At 36.3% G+C, this 27,070-nt stretch overlaps 1 protein-coding gene across 1 annotated transcript in view; it reads right to left on the bottom strand.

Moving 5' to 3' along the window:
- The window catches only part of LOC120069912 (ABC transporter C family member 2-like), a 67,154-nt gene that overhangs the window by 1,704 nt on the left and 38,380 nt on the right, over positions 1-27,070 (bottom strand). Inside the window, exons 14-25 of the mRNA XM_039021752.1 lie at positions 23,984-24,090; positions 23,803-23,896; positions 23,019-23,186; positions 20,554-20,694; positions 19,497-19,697; positions 8,889-8,987; positions 8,650-8,802; positions 7,604-7,995; positions 3,420-3,600; positions 2,837-3,160; positions 1,077-1,833; positions 823-944 (exon numbers count right to left, since the gene is read on the bottom strand). Coding sequence (XP_038877680.1) covers positions 823-944; positions 1,077-1,833; positions 2,837-3,160; positions 3,420-3,600; positions 7,604-7,995; positions 8,650-8,802; positions 8,889-8,987; positions 19,497-19,697; positions 20,554-20,694; positions 23,019-23,186; positions 23,803-23,896; positions 23,984-24,090 — 2,739 coding nt within the window. The remainder of the gene's footprint in view (positions 1-822; positions 945-1,076; positions 1,834-2,836; positions 3,161-3,419; positions 3,601-7,603; positions 7,996-8,649; positions 8,803-8,888; positions 8,988-19,496; positions 19,698-20,553; positions 20,695-23,018; positions 23,187-23,802; positions 23,897-23,983; positions 24,091-27,070) is intronic.

Below are 27,070 nucleotides of genomic sequence, written 5' to 3'. Positions count from 1 at the left end.
GTGGGTCATCTTTTAATTGTTACTCCACCACTTCGGTATTATTCTTGTTAAACCACACCTTGAGAACACGGTTTGTTTGATGGGCGGGTAATGATGTTTGGTATCAAGATTCCTGCACTCGGAAAAATACCCAACAAAGACTAGAACAGGGATAAACTCTTCTCAAATATTGACATTCAGCGATAAATGACCAAGGATTACAATAGTAATCCCAAATATCTCAAGGAATAACTCTCAAATAAGAAAACAGATCACCACAAGAATAAGAAAAAAAAAACAAGGAACCCGGAACAAGATAAGGGCAGATTCGAGAGCGCCTCCCTCTCCAAAAGCTTCAATAAGCTCCAAATTCTTCACATCCAAAAACGATTTCCATAAACCTCTCTTAAACCCAGCCAGGTGGCCTCATGTAACCACTCTTTCTGTGCCAACATTCCCTTTCATTCCCAACTTTCCTCTTTTGCCCCCTCTCTGGTACTTGTGTATAATTGGGGGTCTTAGAAATAATAAGAATGTTACTAGGGTAACATGAAAGTATATTAGTAACTATTTTGATGAGTGATTTCATGCTAGAGAGATCTCAAAAAAGGGTGGGTCCAAGAACCTCAAACACTCGGTTTGTTTTGTATTTCTATTATCGTTTATATTTTAATAGATTGGGTTATATCACATATCCACCTAAAATTTGGCTAATAAAAGCTTGCAGAGTATTTTAATAGAAAAATGCTGATATAGGTAATTAAATTGCAAATAGACAACAGAGTATTTCATTTCATTCACATCACTAAACTCTAAATTTCATACAAAGTTCATAAGACATACCTCAGCATCCAGGCCAAAGGTATTTCTCCTTACGACATCCTTTAAATGTACTCTCTCCAAAGCTTCCCAAAGATCAGCATCGTTGTGGTTGCTAAATGGATCTAGATTAAACCTAACAGTTCCTTCAAAAAAAGAGAAAGAACATGAAAATAATAATTGGTTAGTTTATTAATGCAATTTGATTTACAAAGCAAACAAAGTTTGAAGTAGAAATGCTATGTGCTCCCTCGGGTACTATATTCTCGATGGCTTACCTGAAAAAAGAACGGGTGATTGTGGTATAATCCCAAGAATATTTCTCAAATCAAACAACCCAAACATTGCAACATCGAAACCATCTATCAATATTTTCCCCCTTTCCAGTTCAACAATACGAAACAAGGCATTTATCATGCTTGATTTTCCAGCACCAGTTCGTCCAACAATTCCAACCTTTTCATTGGGAAATATCGTAAAGGATAGTCCATGCAATACTGGTGGGAGCTCAGGCCTATATCGTAAAACAACATCCTCGAATTTTATAAGTCCAGATGATGGCCATCGCGGAGGGGGGCGGTTGCTCTCAATAATTGATGGAGCTTCTGAAGGTAAATCTATATAAGTCCCAACCCGCTCTACAGAATTTAAACTATTCTCAGCCACGCTTCCGAGCCTTAGTACACCTGTGAGCAAAGAGGTAATATTTAAAGCATAGCTAAGTAAAAGACCCATGGTGGATGCAAATGCCTGCTGGTTTTCTGCCCTGCCATTCTGCATGACCGCAAAGGTGGTTGTAAGCCATATCATAAGACCACCAACAGTTTCTAAACGGATTCCAAGCCATCGATTTCCACTCATGTTCACGAGGGTAAATCTTATATTATTGTCCATAGATTTCCCATTGATCTCAGCCATTCTATCATAAGCTTTGTATGCACGAATAGTTGAAAGCCCATTCAAAGCTTCAGTAAATTGAGCATAAACAGGAGATCTACTAATTGAGTCTAGCCGCTTTACTTCTCTAGCTGTGCTCTGTAGCAAAGGAAAAAACAAAGTTAAACCTTGAATATATACCCACCATTCAAAGCTTAAAATATAACTTTTAATAGAAAACAGAAATGGTCATTCTCATTCATATGATGAAGTCGGAAACAAAAGAAGTTCCTATCGGATAAGAATTACAAAAGAATACCACCCTTGATTAGCAAAGGTAGATAAATATAACCATATTGATGTAACTCAAAAAAGAAAAAAGGTTTGACTTGATTGAAATTTTTCTGTAAGTATGAGCATTATCAATCAATCCAAGAAGCACAAGAGTTTTCCCCTCTTCCATGGGTATGATCTCTACAATAGAAATTAATTAACTCATATGAAACACTACCTAACTAAGATTCGGGACTAATCAAATAATTTGATGACACGACATTCTGAACTGATTAGTTAATTCATTAATTAATCCTAATAAATAAAAATTAAATTTGAAATTTTTTTAATTCAAATTAATATTGATTACAAATAATCAAGATGTGCTTGTAAGTTCTGATTAATTAGTATTCCTTGACATTGAAGGTAATTATAGTCAAGATTTTCATAGAATCAACAATCATCTATTCCATTTACTAATATATATATATATATATATATATATAAAGAGAGAGAGAGAGATTTGTTAAAGAGTTACCTTAAGTATTGTAACCTTGAACAGTTTTCTAAAAATAAAAAGAAAGAGTGCGACCTAAGGCAAAAAATGTAAAAGACATTGAGGACAGTATATCTAAGAAAGTAACAGTAGTACAAATCTACCAATGTAAACAATATATCAGTAAACATAGCCCACCTACAAGGACAAGCCAAGCCTATGTAAGAACCCAACCCACTTATGGGATTTGAAGACTCGATTTAAGTTAAAAATAAGTTTTAAATATGTTCTTATTTATCAAAATTTCAATCAAACCAAGGGTTAGAAATTGAATGCAGGCAAAACAATGAAAATAAGAGAAGTTGGATACCATAAAAGTAACAACGGAATTACCTGATAGTATAAATAGGCAGCATAAAACAATAACAGAAGAGGAAGGATTGCCCACAATGATAAAGTGCTCACAACCCCTATCAAGACGAAAGTAGAAAGAAGTTGTGAAATTTGCCCCAAGAACATGTTGAAAAAGCTGGCAACATTCCTATCAATGTCACTAAGATCCTTTGAAAAGCGATTGATTATCCTCCCAAGAGGATTGGTATTGAAGAATACCATTGGAGCTTTTAAAACAGAAGTAAGCATTAGGTCATGCAACCTTCTGGCTGCATACAAGCTTGATATGATCAGCCAATAAGAATTTAACAGTGTCACCAGTACCTGACATCAAAAGTTGTGTTTATAATATAAGGAATCAAAATAAATGAAAGAATTATAACTATCATCGGTTATATAGAATATAAAGCATGAACAAATTATTAGTTGAGTATACTAACTCCACAAAATTAGTAAGGGAGGAAAAAGTGTCACGAAAAAGCCTTTGATTTCTTTCACTCAATAAAGTACAAAATAAACCAAATCATCTTCTTAAAACCACCAAAAGGATGACCCACAAATTATTAGTTGAGAATACTCATACCTGACTAAATGACAGGCCCGCATATATCGTGTTGTAGTATAACGTTTCACTTGGTCCTATATTGCCTTGGTCAGTCCATCTGCTTAACCACACGCTTCTAAAAATTCGAAGTGTTTCTGATAGAACATAGCATAAGAAGAGTATAATAACCACCCATAGGCCTCCTAATGCATCCTTGTATCTAGAAGGAGACAAAAGAAATGCATTGGATGATAGAAAAAAATGAAAAGGCAGCATGAACAAAATTAAATTAAGGGAAAACACCTTTTTGGATCTAGTTTCTATTTGGTCCCTAGGTTTCAAAATGTTACACGTTTAGTCCTTAAGTTTTGAATTTGATTTTAATTTAATCCCTAGGTTTCAAAATGTTACACTTTTAGTCCTTAGGTTTTGAATTTGATTTCAATTTAGTCCCTAGGTTCCAAAAGGTTACTATTTTACCTTAGAGGATTCAGTTTTATTTCAATTTGGTCCCTACGTTTTGAGATTTAGACTTTTGACCTTGATTTTTCCCTAAATACTCACTTTCAGTTTTTAGTGTCAATATTTATTAATTAATTTACAAGAATTTGAAGATGTTCTTCCTTAAATTCTTTAAATTCTTTAAATTCTTGCCAACCAGATTTGCCATCTCCATAAGGGATGTGGATGTTCTTCCTTCCTTCTGTTGAAGGCCATACTGCACACTCTACAAACCACCTTTCTTTGTCACAAAATTTAGCAAGATGAATAACATTTTGATCTACTATTTCCTTAAGTAAGAAGAATTCAAAAGTCAGACCACTCAAAAGTCTTTTCAAGCTGGTGTGTAGCCACTGTGCCATAATCTTTGATAAGAAGACTTTCTGACCTCTTTTCATATCTTCCACCCAAAAACCGTTATTATCTCGCCACATACAGCAGAAATGATCGAAAATGCAACAACTTTTTAACTCCATTGAATTGAAACATTAAAGTCAGAGGAAGGTGAAGACACTGGTAAGAAGGTGACGGAGAGGAGGGGGGCTCTCCAGTTGAAAATTCTTTTTATTAAAATTAATTTTAAAACTTCACTTCATAATTATATTAAATTGATTAACAGACATTGACTTCAGAGACTAAAGTGAGTATCTAGTGAAAAGTCAAGGTTAAAAGTGTAAATCTTGAAATTTAGGAACTAAATTGAAACAAAACTCAAACTTCAAAGGTAAAATTGTAACATTTTAAAACCAAGAGACTAAATTGAAACCAAACCCTTTTTTAAAAATATTATTAGAAACAAAATGGTATACCAAACTCAAAACCCTACTGAACTCAAAACTTAAGAACTAAAAGTGTAACATTTTGAAACCTAGGGACCAAATGAAAACTAAACCCAAACCTAGGGACCAAAAATATGTTTTTCCCTTAAATTAAGAAAGATAGGTTATTGACGTATTGTCTCAACTGAAAAGCCAAGGAACATTATAAACACTAACCATGAATCATGAATTGACGATAAATATGTTTGAATCCATGTATCATTTCCTTTCCAATTAATATTGATTTCTACTATTAGACCTTCTACAAATTTTCAAGCTCACAAATGAGAGAGTGTTAAAGTATCGACATAACTAAATTTACGATAACCCATCAATTTAAACTTTTGGGTTGATTGGTGATTTAACATTAATATCCTACTGTAACATAAATTGATTTAGTGAGCAAAAAAATCAATAAAGGAATAAAGTAACACAGTTAAAACAGCCAATATGTTATCATCTCAATTGAAAAGGAAAAGAATGTTATTGGAGCTGGCAAACATTTGAAGCTATTGGGTCCTATTTTGGTGGTTTAGAATCTATTGCAAATGAAACCTTGAATCTTCTTAATGTTGCTGAAGCAAAAACTCAAGTTAAAAGAAATCTACCATTGAAATTTCTGATGAGATCAGAGGAAACATTTTTCTGAATCATGGAGATATAGAGTTTTTCGACCCTCCAATCAAAGTCAAAGGTGCTCTGTTTGTTAAGGATTTTCCAACCCAATTGATTTAGTTCGATTAAAGCAAGTTATGATCAACGAGGAAATAGATTTTTCTAGTTTGATTCTAGACTGGGCTTTTCTTGCTGCCCCAGTACTCCACACAATTTTTCAAGAAATCCATTTGCGTCTTGTTCAATGAAAATTCAGAAGAATAATTTGACAGAGTCCACTGGAAAGTATCAAAAGAGATTTTACGGTGTCCCCGCCGCAGATGGAAGAGCAAGTCAGCAGAGATACAATCCGGTTAGATGTGAATACTGATAATGTCTTAATGAGGAGAGAGACTTCAGCTGTGCATCGAAGTTTTGAAAATAGTCCAAGGGAAGCTCTTGGTATTCACGCGAGTTTTTATTTTCAAAATTTGTCCGTTGATAGCCATTTGAAGAAAGCCCAAACTTTTAAGGCAACCGAATTCACAGTTGTCCCAGTCGATTACCATTCCACAATCAGCAAAACCTTGCCCAAGGATGCCTCGGTCCCAGCACATAATAAATTTTCAAATTCTAAAGCAGATGGTTCTCTCATTAATGACACGTTAGTAACTGACTGCAGCAAAAACCTCCCTCAAGGTCAGAACAAAGTTGAAAATATTCAGCAGGCAAGGGTTACCTCTCCATTGAATCTGGATTTAAAAAGAAGCATGAGCAAATATACTTCAACCTCCAAAAAACGTGCACATTTGGTGAAGCCATTCCCCAAGCACTTTGCAAGAAAGAAAACCTCCTTTTTCAACTCATGGTCCGCAATTGCAGATCTTCTTGAAGAATGTTGTGAGTTGTATTAAGATTCAGATCCTCGGTATAGTTCCTAGCAGGTCAGTATATTCAAAAGTACAATAGTGCTCTTATATTCTCTCAGATTTTTAAGTACCAGGTTCAAATGTATTCTTCGTGCGAGTTATTCCAAGTCAATCCCCATCCAACTCAAGCCCAAGGCAGCAAGACTCTGATGAAGAATCAGTTGTAAGCCCGAGCAGTGAAGAGCTCGAGAGCTCGAAGGCAGAAGTAATTCAGGAGAATATTGTTGATTTAGATGATTTTGACAAGGAATTGAACCATCTATTTCAACCAGAGGATGCTCCCGAAGCGGATAAAGTTGAATGTTTCTCTTTCCCTCCTCTCAACAAGAATGACATCCCACAGCATTTGCATTCTATTTTGGAGGTTTGTGAAATCACTCTTGGTTGATCAAGAGGTTAGTGGAGGTCAAGTTGGGGTTTTAAATTTGTGCAGGCAGTGGCTTGTTCTCAAAGAAAGTAGTATCATAGCTCACAAGAGGCCTGGTTTGTTGATGACTTGTTCGATTGTTTTTTCCTAACGTTGCCTGTCAAAGCCCTCATTTGAGTCTTGTCAACGAATAGTGTTCCTTCGTACATGATTGCTCATGAAGATTGGTTGGCTCTGTTTATGGGAAGGCTGCTTCGTTGGCAGATTTCTAGTCATTCTTGATTAGAGTTCAGTTTCAGGTTTCTTCTGCTTGCAAAGTTCTTTGTCACTCAGGTTTTCAAGATTCGTTGATTGCGAGAGTTAGTTGTCTGGAAACTTTGTTCCATAGATGTCTGTATTTTAGTTTGGTCACATTTGCCTCTAAGGATTAGTCCTTTGTATTTTATTTTGTTCTAATTGATCCTATGCTGTATTCTTTCTTTGTATGTTTCATTGTACTTTGATCTTTTGGCTCTTTTCTTTTTATCAATGAAAAAGTCTTGTTTCTGTTTCAGAAAAAAGGGGGAAAAGAATGTTATAACCACTAACCAACTACTTGCTAATGATAAGTATTCTAATAATATCTCTGATATTTCCACTACCAGGGAGAGCTTAATGAATGTTGGGCTGATATTTGGTGTAGTGAAATTCTTAAAAGTTCTTGCTATAGTTGTTTATTCTTTAATCAAGTGTTACTCTTCTGTTGTAGCTACCTTATGAGCAACAATAGTGTAGAGAAGAGACATGCACCAGTAAAAATCTGTCCGTTAATAACTCTAAAAATCTGTCCGTTAATAACTCTTCCATACAGCAAAGACCTATTCGAATGTTTTTACAAGAAATTTTCTATTATTACTTTAAATGCACACTCATTCCTGCCAAGATTTACATTCACTGGGAAAAAATAATATACACACACATATATAAAAGCAAATACAAAAATGGATAATGAGATTCATGTTAGAAAAATCTTACCTCATTAAAACATTCCAACTGACGACACCCGTTTCTCTCTCTTCCTGTTTGATAAGAACAGATTTTTGTTCTTTACGATTTTTTGAAGGATTTATGTCCTGTTTATTAAAATCATTTGTTGTCAAATTAGCAGGAAATTCGGATGATTTTTTAGTATCCACGGTGTGACTGTCTCCATTATCCTCACTAGTTTCTTCCAATTTACCTGCACTTGCCATTAACCTTTGGAACAACTTGCCATTTTCAAAAAGTTCTTCAAATGTTCCTTCCTCCTTCACCTCACCTTCATGAACCAGGATAATTCTGTCAACTTGGGAGAGAAAATGCAGTTGGTTGGTCACAAGAACTCTCGTTTTCCCTCTTAATTCTCCCCTAATGCATTTTTCAAAAACCTGTCAATGGTTGGATGACAGCATGAGAATGATACAAGCAAACTTAAACAAGAAATTACAATATGTCTCTACTGAAAGTACATATAAAAAAGAATACTGAATTCAAACAATAACATATAAACCCGAGTCTAACACCTGTTTCTATAGGGAAAACATGAAACCGAAGAACACTAAGGTTCCTACCATTGTTTACCATGGTAATAACTACTAACAATGATAAGGAAATATGTTACTCGATGAACCCTATAGCAAAACAACTATACCAGAAGGTTGGGATGAATTTACTAGTAGTATAACATAATCAAATTGTGAGCGTAACTTCAAAAGTTGAAACATCAACGGTATTTGTTGAATAAACTCTCTTAAAAGAATAATTGCTTCCAGTAATACTAACTTCAATAAAATAGGACACACTTAAGAGTCAAAAGCCAAAAACACATGAATACTAGAGCAAACTCTCCGATGGAAGAAAAATAAGATGTCAATTTAGTATAATATTATATAGGTTATAAAACCTCAACATTGTTAAGTCAACAAGATGTCAAAGACACATGAGTTTACCAGACATAGGCTATCGAAATCATCCAATTTTCATGTAAAAGACATCCTTATAAAATTAAATCAAGGATAGTAATATCATGACGTTATATCTACCTCTCTAGCCACATGAGCATCAAGAGCACTCAAGGGATCATCAAAAATGTACACATCAGAATTAGAATACACGGCCCTGGCCAAGGAAACTCTTTGCTTCTGACCGCCACTAATATTTATTCCTCGTTCCCCAATTTCAGTCAGATCACCACCCTAGCAGCCAACAAAAAGACGAAAACTCACGGCAGGATTTTAGAAATAGTTATCATCAAGGACTCTTACTATACAAAAATACCTACGGGCAGTATGTCAAGGTCAGGCTGCAATGCAGTTACATCTGTTGTCTTCTCATATCTGGCAGATTCAAAGGCCAAACCAAATAGAATATTATCACGCACCTGCAAAGAAATTTGAGGTCCATAAATATAACAAAGCCTATCAAATCCATAATATTTAGAAATTTGTTTTGGTGCTTGCTTTCTACATTATTCAATTATTTTCTCTTAGTAATAATTGTATAATTTGAGGAGCTTTCATTTTCCCTTAAAAACAATTTGTCCTTTTTGTCCTTTCTCCTAAGAATGTGTCTCCTTTCAACATCTTTAAATCTTTTCATTTACCAACGAAAAAGTTCCTCTCTTGTTCAGTATACATATTTGTGGATACATCATAAATCCCATCATAAATTGAAGTTAAGGATGTTCGTATTAGAAATGTTTGCCTCCATTTTGGTGCTATTTTTGCTTTAGCCCGTCCTAGCACGAGAAACTTCAACCATGGTTTTTATCCTTTAAAAACTTTTTCAAATTTTGTGGATATAAGGAGAATCAACCAGGTAATGGAAGAGGAAGTATACACGTTATCAAATAAAGATGATGATGGTTGATGATGGTTGCTGATGGTTGCTGATGGTTAGTCAGCTTGGTGCACGACAAGATGAATAACTCGGATGATCGTGATTCTTTAAGCTACATTAGTTAATGATGATTTATTGCATATTAACAATCAACATCCACCTTCAAGAGGTGTCAAGAATCAACGAAATATTTATTACAAATCAAGAGTTATGAATACAAGAAGGCAGTACTCTAGTTATAGAGAATTGGAAAACAAACTAATCCTAATCCAAACTAACCGAGGAAACTAATCCTAATCCTAATCCTAATTATTCAAAGAAACTAATCGTAATCATAATCAATCAAAGATTTGATTAAAATATCCTAATTTACCCTAATCCTACTATAGAAATAAAGAAGAAGACGACACAAAGTTTACGTAAAAAACCCTAGAATAGGGAGAAAAAACCACGGTAGAAAAGTCTTTTTTTATTATAATTCAACCTACATCATACAAGCCAAACCCAAGATATATATAGGCTACAGAAAACCCTAATACAAAAAGGGAAAAGTAGGGCAAAGTAAAAAGGCTAAAATGCCCTTAGGCTAACACATAACAGCCCCTTATTTTCAACACTCCCCCTCAAGTTGAAGCGTAGATGTCAATTAGACTCAACTTGCTAACACAAGTATCAAAGCTTTGCCTGAGTAATCCTTTAATGAGAATGTCAACCACTTGTTGACTAGAAGGGATGTAAGGAATACAGATACTATCACTGTCCAGTTTTTCTTTGATGAAGTGCCTATTGATCTCCACATGTCGTGTTCTATCATGTTGCACAGAGTTGTTGGCTATACTTATAGTTGCCTTGTTATCACAATAGAGCTTCATAGGAGTATCACTATCTTGTTGAAAATCATTTAAGACTTTCTTCAACTATATCTCTTCACATATTTCCAGACTCATAACTCTGTATTCAGCTCCAGCACTGGTCCTAGCAACCACACCTTGCTTCTTACTCCTCCAAGTAACAAGATTACCCCACACAAAAGTACAATACCCTGAAGTCGAATTCTTGTCTGTAACAGATCCTGCCCAATTAGAGTCAATGAAAGCCTTAATGCATCTCCTGCCATATTTCCTGAACATCAGGCCTTTACCTAGAGTAGTTTTTTAAATATCTCATAATCCGAGTTACAACCTCCATATGGTTCTCGTGAGGTGCCTGCATAAACTGACTAATTACACTGACTGCATAGGATATATCTGGTCTAGTATGAGATAAGTAAATCAATTTTCCCACTAGACACTGGTATCTATCTTTATTAACAAGTAACTCCGTCAATAAAATCTCTCAACTTGGCATTGAATTCAACAGGGGTGTCAATGGGCTTACATCCAGTTCTCCCTCAACAAATCGAGTGTTCCATTGAGAAACTGAAAACCCTTCTCTTGATCTCGCCACCTCCATTCCAAGGAAATATCTTAAACTCTCAAGATTCTTAATCTCAAATTCATCCGCCATTTTCTTTTTCAGTCTGGTAATCTCAGCAGCATCATCACCTGACAGATTTACGTACACAATTAGAACAACTATCTTCCCCGATACTGACTTCTTTGGGAACAAGGTGTGATCAGAATGCCCTAAATAGAACCTTGGGACTTAACAAAAGTGGTGAACTTGTCAAACCAAGCTCTCGGAGACTGTTTCAAACCATACAGGGACTTTATGAGTTTACAAACCTGATGGTCAAATTGAGCTTCAAACCCAGGAGGTGGACTCATATAGACCTCTTCCTCCAATTCACCACTTAGGAATGCATTCTTCACATCAAGTTGATGAAGAAGCCAATCTTTGTTAATTGTTGCTGAAAGAAGAACTCGTACTGTGTTCAGCTTTGCTACAGAAGACAGAGTTTCTGAGTAGTCAATTCCATAAGTTTGTGTAAACCCTTTAGCAACCAATCTGGCCTTGTATCTATCAAGAGTTCCATCAGACTTATCTTTCACAATGAACACCCATTTGCACCCAACTATTTTATGCCCTCTAGGGAGAGCCACACGATCCCACGTATTATTCTTTCAAGGGCTTTCATCTCTTCCATGACCGCAGCCTTCTATTCGGGAACCTCCATGGCCATATGCACATTGGTTGGTATCGTTACTGCATCTAGGTTAGTAGTGAACGCCCTGAACTCTGTACGATAGGAAACTATGCATGGATTCATGGAATACTTAGTACACGACCTAGTCCCCTTTCGCAAAGCAATGGGTATATCAAGGGAGGCATCATAGTCCCTTGTTCTGCCTGACCTTACATCAGTAAAAGGACGGTGGTCACACTTAATTACCTTCAGCAAACCCTCACCCTCCTGTGAGTCTTCTGATGACTCATCATTACCTACAACTTTGACACTTTCTGGAATTATCTCATTAATTTCGTCACTGCCAATCACATCACCTTCAACACATACATCAGTATTATCAGGAGTAGAAGTACCTTGAGCTTGAGTTGGTGCCGGTTCCGATTCATGGACTGTATCCGGTGGAGCGACAGGAGGCACTATTTCCTTTCTAAGATTCTTCCTATAGTATGTTATCTATGGCACTTGATTAGTAGGAAGGATAGTGTCATTTGTACCCAAGATAGTCTCAAGAAGAAAGTTCGTAGGAACTGAATATGTGGACCAGTTAGTCTCTTCACTAGTATTCTATCCCTGAAGAGGACTAACAAGAAAGAAAGGTTTATCCTCAAGGAACGTTACATCCATAGAGACAAAGTACTTCCGTGAAGATGATGGAAACACTTATAACCACACTGGTGAAGAGGATACCCGACAGAGATACACTTCTGAGCATGAGGGACAAATTTAGCACGATGAGGGTCATGGCTGTGGACAAAAGCAGTGCATCCAAACACCCAAAGAGGAACATCAAGAATAAGATGCATGGTGAGGTAAGACTCTTTGAAACATTCCAAAGGTATTTGGAATTTGAGAACACGGGAGGACATCCGATTAATGAGATGGGCTGCAGTTAGAACGACATCTCCCATAAATAAAAGGGAAGAGAAGCAGAAAGCAAGAGGGACCGAGCAACTTTAATGAGGTGTCAGTTATTCCGTTCAACCACCCCATTTTGTTGAGGAGTATAAGCTTAATAACTTTGATGGACGATACCTTTCGAAGACAAGAAATCATGAAGGGTGTGATTAACGAACTCATAGCCATTGTCACTACGAAAAATGGCAATCTTGCTAAACTGAGTCTCTACTATGGTATAAAATTGTTGGAAACAAACGTTACTTCTAACTTATCAGTGAGAAGAAACACCCATGTAAGACGGATGTGATCATCAATAAAAGTTACAAACCAACGCTTTCCGAACGAAATAGTGATATTTGAGGGACCCCAAACATCACTATGGACAAGATGGAATGGTTGGAAAGGTTTGTAAGGTTGAGATGGGAAGGTGACCCGATGCTGTTTTGCTCGTATACACACATCACAAGACAAAGAAGACACATCCACATTATTATGAAATAAATGGGGAAATAAATACTTCATATATTGAAAGTTTGGATGACTAAGATGAAAATGTCATAACATATAATCTTTTTCAGAAATTGAAAAACAAGAAGACAACAAACTAGTCCTATAATAACTCCTAAAGGCAGCATCATAAAGGAAATAGAGTTTCCTATCGTGCCGGACAGTGCCAATCGTTGTCCCCGAGCTCAAGTCCTGAAATAAAACAGTATCAAGTGAGAAAATAACTCGACAATCCAGATCTCTAGTTATCTTACTGATAGAGAGTAAATTGTAAGATATTTTCAGGACATGCAACACATTCTGTAAGGTCAAACCCTGGATCAAAGAGAGATGACTCTTTCCTGCAACAAAAGCAAAGGACCCATCTCCAATCTGAATCCTCTCATTACCAACACTCGGAAAATATGAGAGAAATTGATCAGACGAGCTAGTTGAGTGATTTATTGCTCCTGAATCCAGTATTCATGGTTTCTTTCCCTCAATACTAAGAAGACTAAAGGACTGAGGAGTACTTCACTGGACAATCGCACCGATCCCAATATTACCAGGGTCATTCTGGTTGGCCACCTCAGACTGAGACTGTGAACCACTATCTATTGAATCACTCACAAGTGCCCCGCTCGGATCTAACTTATCATTTGGAGGGCGACGTCTGCCATTCAAAGGTCAACCATGTAACTTCCGACATTGATCATTAGTGTGCCACGGTTTCTTGCAATGTTTACACACTGGAGGAGGCTTACCATTCTGCTTGTTAACATCAAACCCGGACGATTTTGCACCAAACACAGTAGAGTCAATAGGATTGACAATAGGATTGTTCATAGCACTCGATCTGTCTTCCTCTAACCGGACTTCAAAATAAACTTCCATGAGAGAGGGTATCGATCTTTGTCCCAGTATCCGACTATGAACTGTATCGAATTTGGAGTTCAGTCAAGCAAGAAAGTCATAAACACGATCAACTTCCTCGAGTTTAGAATGCTGAACTCCACCACACAGACAATCCCAGACAATTTTCCGACATAGATCCATCTCCTGCCAGATCAAAGACAATTGTTGAAATAAGAAGTAACATCCATGGTCCCTTGTTCACACTCATGAACTTGATTCCGCAAGGTGTACAACCATGACACGTTCTGCCTCTTAGAGTACAATTTTTATACTGCATCCCAAATGTCCCGAGCAGCTGCAGCATACAGTAAGGGTTTCCCTATCTGTGGTTCCATGCTGTTAACTAACAAAGAACGGAGCAAGGAGTCTTCGCCCTTCCAAACCCGCTCTTGAGGATCTCCAGGTCAAGGTCTCGATATCTCACCGGTTAGGTACCCTAACTTGTGACGCCTCTCGAGCGCCATTTTGATGGACTGGGACCAAGAGAAATAATTTTGGTCATTCAACTTCTCCCCTATAATAAACAATATACAATTTCCCATAGATTCAGATAAAAAATTTGCGGTAGGTAAATTAGGAAAAGAAGTTACCGAATTGTTTGAATACATCAGTAGACCGGAAGATAGAATTGAATTTACGGGGTTTGACTGAGGGTTTATGGTAGTCCCAAAGGGAACAATCTGTTGTTGAAAGCTAATTCACTGCGGTTGAACCGCCATCGGAGACAAACCCGTCGAACCTAAAGAACCATGATTGGCCGACGCATATTGAGGAAGATGGATGGCTGATGTGTTCAGTTGCTGTCCACCCAGGAAAGACGGGGATTCAACCGTTTCAAACATGAAATTCTGACTGTCAATACTCACGCCGCTTGGGTGACCTTGGGAAGATCGGCGACAGATTACGGCGCATCAGACGGCTGGTTCACGCATCAGACGACTGTTGGTTCAACTGGAGCAGCGTCAGTTGCTGGGGACAAAGCATGAGTTGGGTCGAAGGTTGGGCTAGCGTGAACTGCGACTGGAGTAGCGCCGGTGCAAATTGGGCCGAAGGTTGGGCTAGGGCGAGCTGCGACTGAAGGGGCCGCCATCGGATGGAGACGCACGAATGCCCTGGTCATCATGCGACGGCAGCTTGAACATCGGGCTAAGATTGAGTGACTGGAGGTACCTGTCAATAGTGGCTTGAACAGCGGCAAACGGAACGGCAGTGGCAGTGTCTACTGTGTCAACTGTGTTTTCGTCAACGATGTCTAGGGTTTCGTCACCATGCTCTTATACATATTGAAATAAAGAAAAAGATACAAAGTTTACGTGAAAAACCCTAGAACAGGGAGAAAAAACTACGGAGTCTTTTTTATTATAATTCAACCTATATCATATAAGCCAAACCCGAGATATATATAGGCTATAGAAAACCCTAATACAAAAAAGGGAAAAGTAGCATAAAGTAAAAAGACTAAAATGCCCCGAGGGCTAACACATAACAGCCCCTTATTTTCAACACCTACTACATCATTTCTCCTTGTTTTATCAAACCATTTTTTGATAGAAGCGGTTTGGTTTTAAATAATGGAAGACAACTCTATACAGTAAATTAAGGCCGTTTTGTTGCCTAATATTCAAAATTTTATACAAGGAAAATTTCATCACTCTTCTTTCAAGGTTCCAAATCCTTCCATTTTTAAGGAGGAGGTTACCTCTTTAAATGATTCTTCAATGTCTCAACAGTTTGTGGCCTGATTGCCTCAATAAATGCAACAACTGGTTCTCTTTTGGTTCAAAATGTTTTATGGTCAAACAAGAAGTGTCTTCAAAAGACAAGTTTAGAAACTTCAGCGACTAATTCGATATTATTGAAGAAGCTTGCCTATGTTTCCTCCAGTTCAGTTAGTTGACCTGCATGAAAAGTAGTCTTTGAAGCACCAAACAAGTTATGTGAATCATCATTCTCCATTCCAGGATCAGACTTATTTCTGAAGAAAGGGGTACTAAATTTTCGATGCTCCACCATCTACATCACTATTTCCAAGAGGAGCACCATTCCAATGCATGTAACACTGATCTTTTTATAATAGTCTTCACATGACGAAAAATGTCGTAGTTTATTCCAACAAACAAGCAAGAAAACGTTCCTCAAAATAAAAGCACATCCTCATCGACTAAAAGACCAGAGATCCATTTGCATAAAGAAAAAGGTCATAAGTTCAAAAGTTCTTCAAGCTAGATGGATGGTGTCACGGTCATGCTTGTCCAGGGCCTATTGCCCAAGGCCGCATGTCGATCCAACCCCCTTCTAGCATACTTTCATATCATGTATTGTATTAGCTTAGTTAGCTTGCTTTCTTTACATTTTCATTGTAAGTGACCACTCGCTCTTTTGCATATGCAAGGGTGCCAGTTGGCTTTTTGTTCAAAATGTACTATATGGGGATAAGACTAATCATCACTTCCCCATATTTGGAGTAGTACTCTATAAAGTTGTTGTTGTTGCTTATTGCTTTCTAGCTTACTACAATCTTTCTTTCTTTATTCACACTCACAAAAACTACTTACGAAAACCTTTTCTCCAAACCCGTTTTCTAAAACCGTTTTCCCTAAAATAGGGGTGGAGGTTGCGAGAGGCACTCGGTGTGCCACCAGCAATCCGTATTCGAGTTGGCTGACTTGTTCGTGAGCGGGAACAAGTGCCGCACAATCGCTAAGAGAAGCTCCCGAAAGAGCGATTGTGACAATTGGTATCGGCAACGAAGAACCTGAACAAGTCCCATGTGGACAGGCTGGTAGAGATGGAAGAGCAAATGCTCTACCTAAGAGAGGTCTCGGATAGTATCCGTTTCCTAGAGACTCGGCTACAAGAAGTTACTGAGAAAGCCGATGGAATTGATGCGGTAGTGGGCCGCCTAGACGGATTACCCGTCAGAGAACTGATGATGAGAGTAGAGACCCTTGAGACCAAAATGGCACGGTCCGACAGCTTTGAACGTGGCGATAGCTCATCGGGCTCTGTTGCCCACATAGAGGAGCGCGTCAAAGAGTTGGACGGCTCCCAAAAAGCAATAATTCAGATGGTAACCGATTTGTCTAAAGACTTTCGGTCGGCCCTTGACGTCGTTAGAGCCGAGATAGCGGATGTAAGCGCAAGGGTGAATCTCACCATCCGAACGGAAGGGAACCAAGCCCCATCTGGGGAAGCAATGGCAGTAAGCAAAATAAAAATCCCAGAACCGAAACCCTTCTGTGGGGTGCGGGAAGCAAAAGCCCTGGAAAATCCATCTTCTTCACCATTTATTAACTGTGGCACAACGAGGAATTGGAACCCGATCAGGAAATCCATCGTAAGGATTTTCATCTTGAACAATCCTTGGCCCTCCTTTTTCTAGAAGATGTTGTACCTTCATTAAAGTTTGTGGACCAGGTTCGAGAAGATACTCCAGTAGAGTCACTCCCTTGATTCCTAAAAAAATTCATATAATCCTTCTGCATGAAATTTTATCTTATTCACCTCAAATAAAAGTTTAGTTGCTCATTCTAACTAGTTGCTTCCCCATGGCAATCCTAGTTCTTCTTTAGACACGATTATTAAATGCCTCAAGCAAATATGATGAAAATCCATCTTCTTCACCATTTATTAACTGTGGCATAGAAACAGTCAGTGAAAGCAGCGAGGAATTGGAACCCGATTAGGAAATCCATCGTAAGGATTTTCATCTTGAACAATCCTTGGCCCTCCTTTTTCTAGAAGAAGATGTTGTACCTTCATTAAAGTTTGTGGATCAGGTTCGAGAAGATACTCCAGTAGAGTCACTCCCTTGATTCCTAAAAAAATTCATATAATCCTTCTGCATGAAATTTTACCTTATTCACCTCAAATAAAAGTTTAGTTGCTCATTCTAACTAGTCCCTCAATGAAGATCCTTTCATGGCATTCTAGAGGACTTGAGAAGCTTCAAAGAGTTTAGCATTAAAAATATTTTGGTCCAATTTGATTTTTAATAAGCTATTTTTGTTGGATAACAAATGAAAATGGTTGAGTAGGAAAATGTCTTTGGAACGAAATGTCTAAAGAGTAGAGCTTTAACCGCATTAGACCATAGCAACTGAGATTTAGATATCAAAGAGGGGCCAACCAAAATCTGAAGTATGTTTTCCTATTGTATTTTAAAGCTGAAAAATGATTGCTTTGTTTGTTATTCATTGTTTTATCCTATTGTATTTTTTAGGCTTCTTTCGGATTATATTGCCTGTGTACATTCCCATTGGAACTTGTATGCTTCAACATTTTTCATCCATTTCTTATATCAATGAAACGTTGTTTCTTGTTCAACAAGTCCCATCTGATACATTTTTGGGTTCTTGTCCAATTTTATGGCTTTCTGCATTTTTGTTCTTTAGCTAGCTTATGTTTTATATTGTTTCTTTACTTTTCTCTTCTGCAGTCTACCCTTTGTAGACTCAATTTTTATCTTTTTTACTCTTCCTTTATTATTTAGTATCAGCACTATTGTCTCTTCAAAATAATAATAATAATAAAAGTTTGATCGATAATAATATTTACAGTTTTAAGCAAAAAAGGAGAGAAGTCTGCTTAATGAGCTGTCCTACTTTGAATCTAAAGCTGAAAATACAGGTTTCTCCAATCTGGAGGTTGATTTGTGCAGCAATTAAAGGGGAACTATTGGAATTCTATCTTATGGAGAAAAGGGATCCAATACAGAAATGCAAACTTCATTGGTTGCTTCTGGGGGATGAGAACACCAATTTTTTCCACAGATTCTTGGCTGCCAAGAAGAGAATCAATCTTATTTTAGTACTGCAATCAGTTCAAGGGGAGTCCCTTACCTCTTAACAGAGATAGAACATGAGGTCCTTTTTGGAGTTTCTTTGAAGAAGATGTCCCAACAACTTTGGATAATGCAGTCAAAACTCTTCTTCCTGAATTATGGTTTGAAAGAAATAGGAGAGCTTTTCATGAAGAGTATCTTCAGTGGTTCAACCATTTCGAAGTGGCAAGGCTCAATGCTTCTGCTTGGTGTTCTCTATCCAAATCTTTGCGAATTTTTCTATTCAAGATATTTATCTGAACTGGGGAGCTTTTATTTCTTCACATTGAAATTTGTCTTAGCATCAATTCTGAATGGAGGAGCCCCAGTCCCCTTGCAATCCCCTGTCTTAGCATCAATTTGTTGGATACTTTTGTGCTGCTCTTGTTTTTATTTTTACTTTTCACCTCTTATTTGCTTTTTTTCATTGTAATTTTAAGCATTAGCCTCTTTTCATCAATGAAGTTATATTTCCTTCCAAAAGAGAAAGAAAGCAATGACCAATGAATTCTATTTAGGAAGAAAAGAAAACAGTATTGAATAAGAACTAGAATTTGTTCCCATAAAATTCAAATAGGAGGAATATCATTGTATTGTTTGGTCAACATAACCTGAAAAGAAGCTAGAAAGACATATTAAACAAATATTTATTAGTAAAAGTGTTATCCAAAGTAAAGTAAATAAAACTAAAAGCGTCCCCATTTCAAAGCACATTAAAAACTTCAATCACACGTGAGATCAGAGCAGAAATGAGTGAAATATCATCTATCTAAAACATCCAATGGCAAGTTATGCCAACTTACTGTAGCATTATAAATCCATGCAACTTGTGGAACATATGCAACACTTCCCCGAATAATAACACTAGAATCTGCAACTGGTGGAAGTTCTCCCAGCATTGCTGATATTAGTGATGTCTTTCCCTCCCCCGTACTTCCAACAACTGCAACTAAGCTACCAACTGGTATGTCCAAATTAATGTTTGATAATGTGGGCTTCTCAGCCTAGTTAAAAATAACAATAAAATAACCCAAATGAAGAATTGAACCTTTGGAAAGTAGTATAAAGAAAATATGTTGAAATGAAAAATTGCATCGAGCATTTTATTCGAAAAAAGAATCCCAATTCAATAAGAAAAAAACTGTCTCCTTGGTTCTAGGCCATTTTGTAGGCACACTTCTATCAATGTTATTATTAGCTCAACTGAGATAAGAGTGTCAGGGATACGTAAGTTGTTAAACCCCAATTTATGAATTATTATAGATTTTAAAAAGATGTAAGATAAGAAACTAGCTCAACTGACTTTGTTTGCTTTGTTTCTTTCTCCTTTGATAATAAACTACATCTTGCCTACAAAACAATTCATAACATTCCTTTGTTTTGCTGTTTCTATAGTTAACAAGTGTGCTTATAAAAGTAATTGTAAGATTGAACCTCGGTCTCTAAGGATATTTTTAGTTATCCTCTTGGTCTTAAGATAGACTTGGAGCCCCTTCTTATAAAGTTGACTTTGAAACTCCTTTTGTTGAGCTATATTTCTAATATGCTCTCTTGTTGATTTTGGTATTATTTCATTTTATCACAATGAAAGTTTGGTTGCTAACAACATAATATATATACACACACACATGCTGTTTAAAAGAATTATTGTTAGAACTGAAATCAGCCCCTTTAATCAAAATGTGAAAGGTGAGTACTCCCGAGTACCTCAACTAATTATGGAGCAATAAGAATTAAAAATATTAATAACAATTTGTTTAATAAGTTACTTTATACTGAATTGGATTTAATTCATTCAAACTATTTTCGTACATCTACACAAATACAGCCAAAAAAAAAATTAGTAAAGATTGAGTGCACCTTTAAATCCCAAGAAAAGTATCCATTCTTGATTGAGATGGCTGGAAGTTTCGGATTTATTGGTGGATTTGGAAACAAAACTTTCTCTTCCGCTAGAAGTAGCTCCTCTAAACGATTTAGGGATACTTTAGCATTTACCACCTGTCAATCAATGGCACCTTAAGCAACAGAATACAAATAAAGCCATAAATCAACTGCAATAGCGTTTGCTTAGCCTCCCAGTTACCTAAAAGAAAATAACCTAATAGCCAAAAAGGACTGAAAATACAGATAAGGCCATGCATGAGTTCCAAAAGAAAAGAACCTAATAGCCAAAAAGTACATCTAAAGAAAACAAAAAAACAAGCATGTTCATACACCCCCTAGCACTACCTTCACAAATATTACTATTATTAACCCGATAAACTGAAAGTAACATGCAAAACAAGTAACCTAAGAGTAAAAGTAAAAACTATAAAGAACACTATTGGCTTAAAGCCAGTCAACTAAGCAAGCAACTACACAAGGCTATGTGCAAAGCTAGGCGCATATGGCAGAATTTTCATGAGATAACGTGGCAAGATTGAGGGTACAAACCAAAATTTATTAATTATATTAATACAAAAAAAATTATATTTGGGGTTTCTTTGTAAAGGAATTCAATGAAAAGAGATTAATCCTTAAAAATAAATTAGAAACAACACTTTTCATTGATAAAATGAAAAGAGACTAATGCTCGAATTATAAGAAAATACGAAATAACAAAAATACATTAACCTTAAAAAGAAGAGAAACTGAGAAAACAAAAGATGACAATACAATTGAGATACAAAGGAAAGAAGACAGAGAAAAACAAACACTTACAACCTAACAAACCAACTTTTGAAAAGAAACCAAAGCTAGAGAACACATAAACTGTAATTCGGATTATTGTAAATTAAATAATTATATCTAATTTTAAAAATCCATTTCACAGGATATACATGATTATACAAGGGGAAAATATCTGTTTTAGTGCACTTGGTCCCTAAGTCTTCAAAATGTACCTTTCAAGTCACAAATTTTTACAAATAGATTTAAAAGGTTATTGAAGTAAATTTTTTTTCATTATTATTTTAATATAATGATATGACATTTTAAATTAGAAAAATAATTTTTAAAAAATATATGTTCTCACTCATCCCATTTTCTTTCCTCTCTCTTCTCCCTCCACCCACCTTCCCTCCTCTTCCTCTCCCCTTACCTCTCTATTACCTAGGGTCAAGCTTGGGGCACCTACTCCCAAGTTATGTCTTTGTTTATACCTTTATGGATAAAATCACCACTCCAACTAGTTGGTACAATTGGGGCTACAAAAAACGTGAATTGTAAGTTGTTTTCTTTTTCTCAATCTTTTGTTAAAAATTTATATTAATTAACAAAAGAAGAAAAGGAGAAAAAGTAAAGCTAGCTTATTTAGGGTTTTCTTTAGATGTAGGATTGTGTTTTATAGGCAATACATACACTCAGAATCATAAGCTAATTATGGAGGAAGAAAGAGAACTCACTAAGTCAACGTCAACTCACTCTCCTCTTGATAACTTCCAATTTTCAAACCACACTTATCCCCACTCCCTATTAAACTAAGATTTGCAAAAGTTTTTGACAAAAAAAGGTTTTCAGTAATTAATTTTATTTAATTCCAAATATAATAGCTATGTTCTTTTTAATTTTTTTAACTTTTTCAATAAGTATCAAGGAGCAAGAAGAATGGTTGGGGAGAGGAAGAAGAAGATGGAAAGGTAAGAAGAAGATGGAAAGGTAAGAAGAAGATGGAAGGGTGGAGGTTAGAGAGAGAAGAGAGGAAATGGGAAGAGAAAAAAGAGAACTTTTTGAAATTATTTTTTCATTTAAAATGTTATATCCCTTTATTTAAAATAATAAAAAATTATTTCAAAGACTTTTTAAACCTATTCTTAAAAATCCGAAACTAAAACACGGGACCAATTAATGTTTCCATTAAAAAAAACACTTATTCCTGACTAAAAAGGTAATTTTCCCATCATATGATTATAATGAATTCTAACGAAGGATTAGTAACTAACTATGTCCAACTAAGTTTAACCAACATAATTAAAAGTCAGCATAGAAAAATGAATAAGCATTACCAAACAATTATGTCCATTTATGGAAGACAAGTGTTACTGGATGCTTTAATTAGCTGTGGCGCAGGGATTAAAAATTTCACCGTAATTGCATAGTTGTTTTTATGATAGGAGAAAGACAACATGAAGTTAGATCCTTCTACGCAAGCGTAAACATGATAATCAAGTCATGTTACATTACTACCACAAAATGAAAGGTAAAAGCGAGAAGCACAAACAAGAAACCCAGGTGTTAACAACCACAACCATCATTGTATGGCCTATATACAAAGTAAATATAAGGCTCATATCCAAGCCACAAAATGTTTAAAATTTAATTTTTGGAAAGGCACATAATAGAACCTGAGTAATTATGTTAGGAAGCATAATCAGAGGAAATCTTAGCACTGCAAATAATGAAAGGGACGTAAATGCCCTAGATGGAGTCAAGTCTCCCCCAAAAGCCGTGAATAATCCAAAAGCAGTCACGGTCACCAAAACGGGAATGCTATTCAGTATAAAACTATTTAACTGCAAAAACAAGTAATATTGTTAGAACACACCACAGGCCTAAGATTCACGAAACAAGAAGGTTAATACCTCATTCATGAGAGAATTCTACCTAGTCGCTTAGGCTACACCACTAAAAAAACAAAAAGGTTTCAGACCTTATACCTAAAGTTCACAAAACCCAGATTACCCCTACATACACAGACATAGTACTATGATACCATGTAAACAAGGTTTAAGTGCCTATAATAATCTCACGAAATCTAGGTCATTTCAAGTCATGGGTCTTGACACTTGCTACTGGTTTTTCTTGGTTGGTGAAGGGGTATTTTACTATTTTTAATTCTTCAATCCTCTTTTTTTTCTTTTGTAGGTCACTACTGCTAAGCAAGATTTTACTTCCATTTGTTTTTCACTGACAAACTCATGAGAGAGAAAGGAATTTTTATCAGTCATCAAACCCCATAGAAGAAGATGCTGAATCCATATTATTTATGAACTATAGAACAGCTTGTACCCTAACAATTCTGTTACTTCTAATGAAACTCCAGAACGTTGAATTAAAAGGTTAGGCAGGCAGCAATCTTTGGTATAACATTGTTCAGAGATTAACATTAAGAAAAAAGTTATAACGTACCGCCCCAAGAAGTGATGCCTTACGGAACCATGACAACTCATCATTCCGAATACTTTGTACTTTTGACTGGAAGCTATTCTCCCATGCATAACATCTAATCCATTTCCAACAGCCATCAACATATATTAGTAAAGTTTTAGATAATAGAAAAATAGAAGTATTTTATTCTTATACTGCATACTTCACTGTGTCCATTGCAGCTAAAATCTCATTCATGAGACCAACTCTCTTGTCTGTACGTTGCAATCCCTCTTTGGACTGTTTCTGCAATCTGCTGATTACAAGTGTCTGTAATCGCAAAACATAATAACATTAATTTTACGTAATTCTAAAATACTATAATCTTGGGAGACTTGCAAAATAATAAAAATTAATGGGTTCAGCATCATGCAAAACCTGTTACTTTTATATGTCAATGTCATTACATGAAGATAGTCATACAGATCAGAAGTACACAAAGCAATGCAAGTTATGGAGGTTGATTAAAAATTTAGAGGTACGAACTATCCCTCTTCACCTCTAGAATCTTAACACCTTGAACCTTAACACCTTCAAACTAAATGGAATTGCATGTGATGACTTCCATGGAGCAGCATTCTTTTTTTTTTCTTTTTTAAGGAAACAGAATGCAAGGAGCAGCATTGAAAATGCAAAGAAGCTCAACCTCATGAAAGTGTTAGTCAGAGTCTGAAAAGATTATCGTCGGTTCATTCCATCTACTATTTTAGTGATAGATAGATGTGTTAAATCACCAATTGACCCAAAAGATTCAGCCGATGGATGAAAGTAAATTTAATAGAATAATACATGGTGCAGCCAAAGCTCCACCCATCTTCATGCCTCCCTTTCAATCTCAAAGGAAAAATAATCTTTTTCTAAAAAAAGAAAAGTTTGCCATATGGCATTTTTGTGACTGGATAGTTGGGTCGGCTGCACAAAGATGTTGCACCGAAGTATTTATCAATTTAATATTATATCAATATTTTAACACTCACCCTAACTTGTGGCCTTGAAATGTGTAGAAGACCCAACAAGGGAAATTCAATATTAATTGGAAAGGAAATAATATGGTAGGGATTTGAATACAAGACCTCTTGGAGCTCCTACTCTAATACCATGTTAAATCACCGTTTGATCCAAAAGTTTAAGCTGATGGATGAAGGTAAATTTAACATTTTATCAAAACACTAACAAAATTTTTAATTTTTATTGTTTATATGGGCTGATGGTTCGGATATATATTTCTGGACAAGGGAAGATTGAATATCTTACTGGAGACAAAAAAACACCTCCCGAGAATATTTGTTTTACTTAGGATGCTAAAAACTCTATGGTTATAACTTGGTTGGTCAATTCCATGAGTAAGGAAATGTGTTCCAACTAAATGTGCTATTCTACTGCAAAGGACTTGTGAGACAATGTTCATCTGACTTAACAATCAATCACAAGTACTTGAGTTAACTCTCAAACTACGATCAATGGTCCTCTATTAAATTCCAAAGCTTCTCTGCTTTTGATTAATGCGGTAAAGGCTATTGTATTATAATTATGCTTGGAACAAAGCCGATGAATTTTTAATGACAAGCAACTACTGAATTTTTAATGACAAGCAACTACCTTTCAAGGATCGTTTTGAACTATTTCATTCGAAGGATTCTTTGTCCTCATTTTTGAAGTTCGAGGAATTTTCAATTCATGGTAGCAATTTGTCATTTCCTAGTGAACAAAAATTAGGATTGTAATTTTGATAATTGCAAAGTATCAAGACAAACTAGATCTCGCTCACATCTATGATACCAGTTTTTCTATTTTTAAGATTACCAGTTTTTCTATTTTTAAGATTTATTTTATAGAAAAGGAAATAAGACATTTCATAGATAAAATAGAAAGAGACTAATGCTCAAAATGCAATGACACAAGATAAAACAAAGTAATTACAACCGTTACAGCCAGATACAACTAATAATAGCACTCAAAAGAAATGTTGAAACGCTTCATTTCAACCAACCAGAGAGAACAATTGAAATAAGGATGAAAGAAGGCCCAAAATTTCATATCCCATGATGACCTTCCTAGTGCTCTTCGTAAAGGTAAATGTCAATGCACTTATCCTATGTCCTCTTTTGATTCCTATAACCATTTGTCATCGTCCATAGATTCTGATTCTCTCAAACCTAAAAGTTCTATATGGTATCAGAACCCTAGGTTTTAGGGTTTTCGTGAACTTTAGGGTTTGGTATTTAGAACCCCTTTGTGTTTCATGTAGGGTTTTGTGAAGAGATTAAGTCTGCATTTTCGTTCACCATCGGTTGCCGCCATCCGCCGCTGCCTGTACAAATTACATCACTGTTCATCGCTCTATTTTTTGCACCGTCCATTCCAACAGGGAGCCCAGCCGCTGATCTACAAAAGTGTAAAATCTGGCATCAACCTGAGCAACGTGTGAAGCTCATGCGTTGTCGTCAGCTTTTGCCCCTCGATCCATGCGTCAGCGTGTGTAGGCACATGCGTCGTCCGTTTCGAGCCGACTTTGGTAGGTTTGATCGAAATCGTGTATTCCTTCTACTTGTTTGTGTTTTTGGACTATATCTTCACTTGTTTGTGGTTTATTGAGGAAAAGTCTCTTCATTCATGATCTTCATTGTTGTGTCTCATTTTTTCATGATTATTATTTATTTCAAGATCTTACGATGAATAGGACCATTGGTAAAAGGCATGAAGTTGGAGTTGTGAAACCCGAACCCTACTTTTCCTACTTAAATATGTTATTGGTTGAGATCAGTGAAATGAGGGGTTTAATATTTGAGATAATGTGGAATTGTAGGGAAATGGGTAAAGGATAAGGAAATGAAGAAGGAAAATGCTTAAGTATTGGAGGGCTCTCGGATGTTTATAAGTTAGCCTAGCAAGAAGAAATTTTGGCTAAGTGTGGGAAGCATAAAATTTGACTAAGTATAGAATTATTCGTTGATATGGGAGCCATAGTCATTGGTCTTGTCTTCAGAGGTTAGACAAAGCCTATTTAATGGCTAAGTGTTGCCCGTGAAAATGGTGGCCAAGCATCGAGTAAACACTAGGCAAGTATCGAGTAAACACTAGGCAAACATCGAGTAAACACTAGGCACACATCGAATAAGCACTAGGTGAGCATCGAGTAAAGGCTATACATGATCGAGGAAAGGCCATCGTGCATCGAATAAAGGTCATTGTGCATCAAGTAAGGGCCATGCGCGAGCGAGGAAGCACTCGATTGCGCGCAAGGATGGGT

The sequence above is a fragment of the Benincasa hispida genome, unplaced genomic scaffold (genome assembly GCF_009727055.1).
Source record: "Benincasa hispida cultivar B227 unplaced genomic scaffold, ASM972705v1 Contig674, whole genome shotgun sequence".
Lineage (NCBI taxonomy): Eukaryota > Viridiplantae > Streptophyta > Magnoliopsida > Cucurbitales > Cucurbitaceae > Benincasa > Benincasa hispida.
This window is presented reverse-complemented; position numbering and strand designations above follow the sequence as displayed.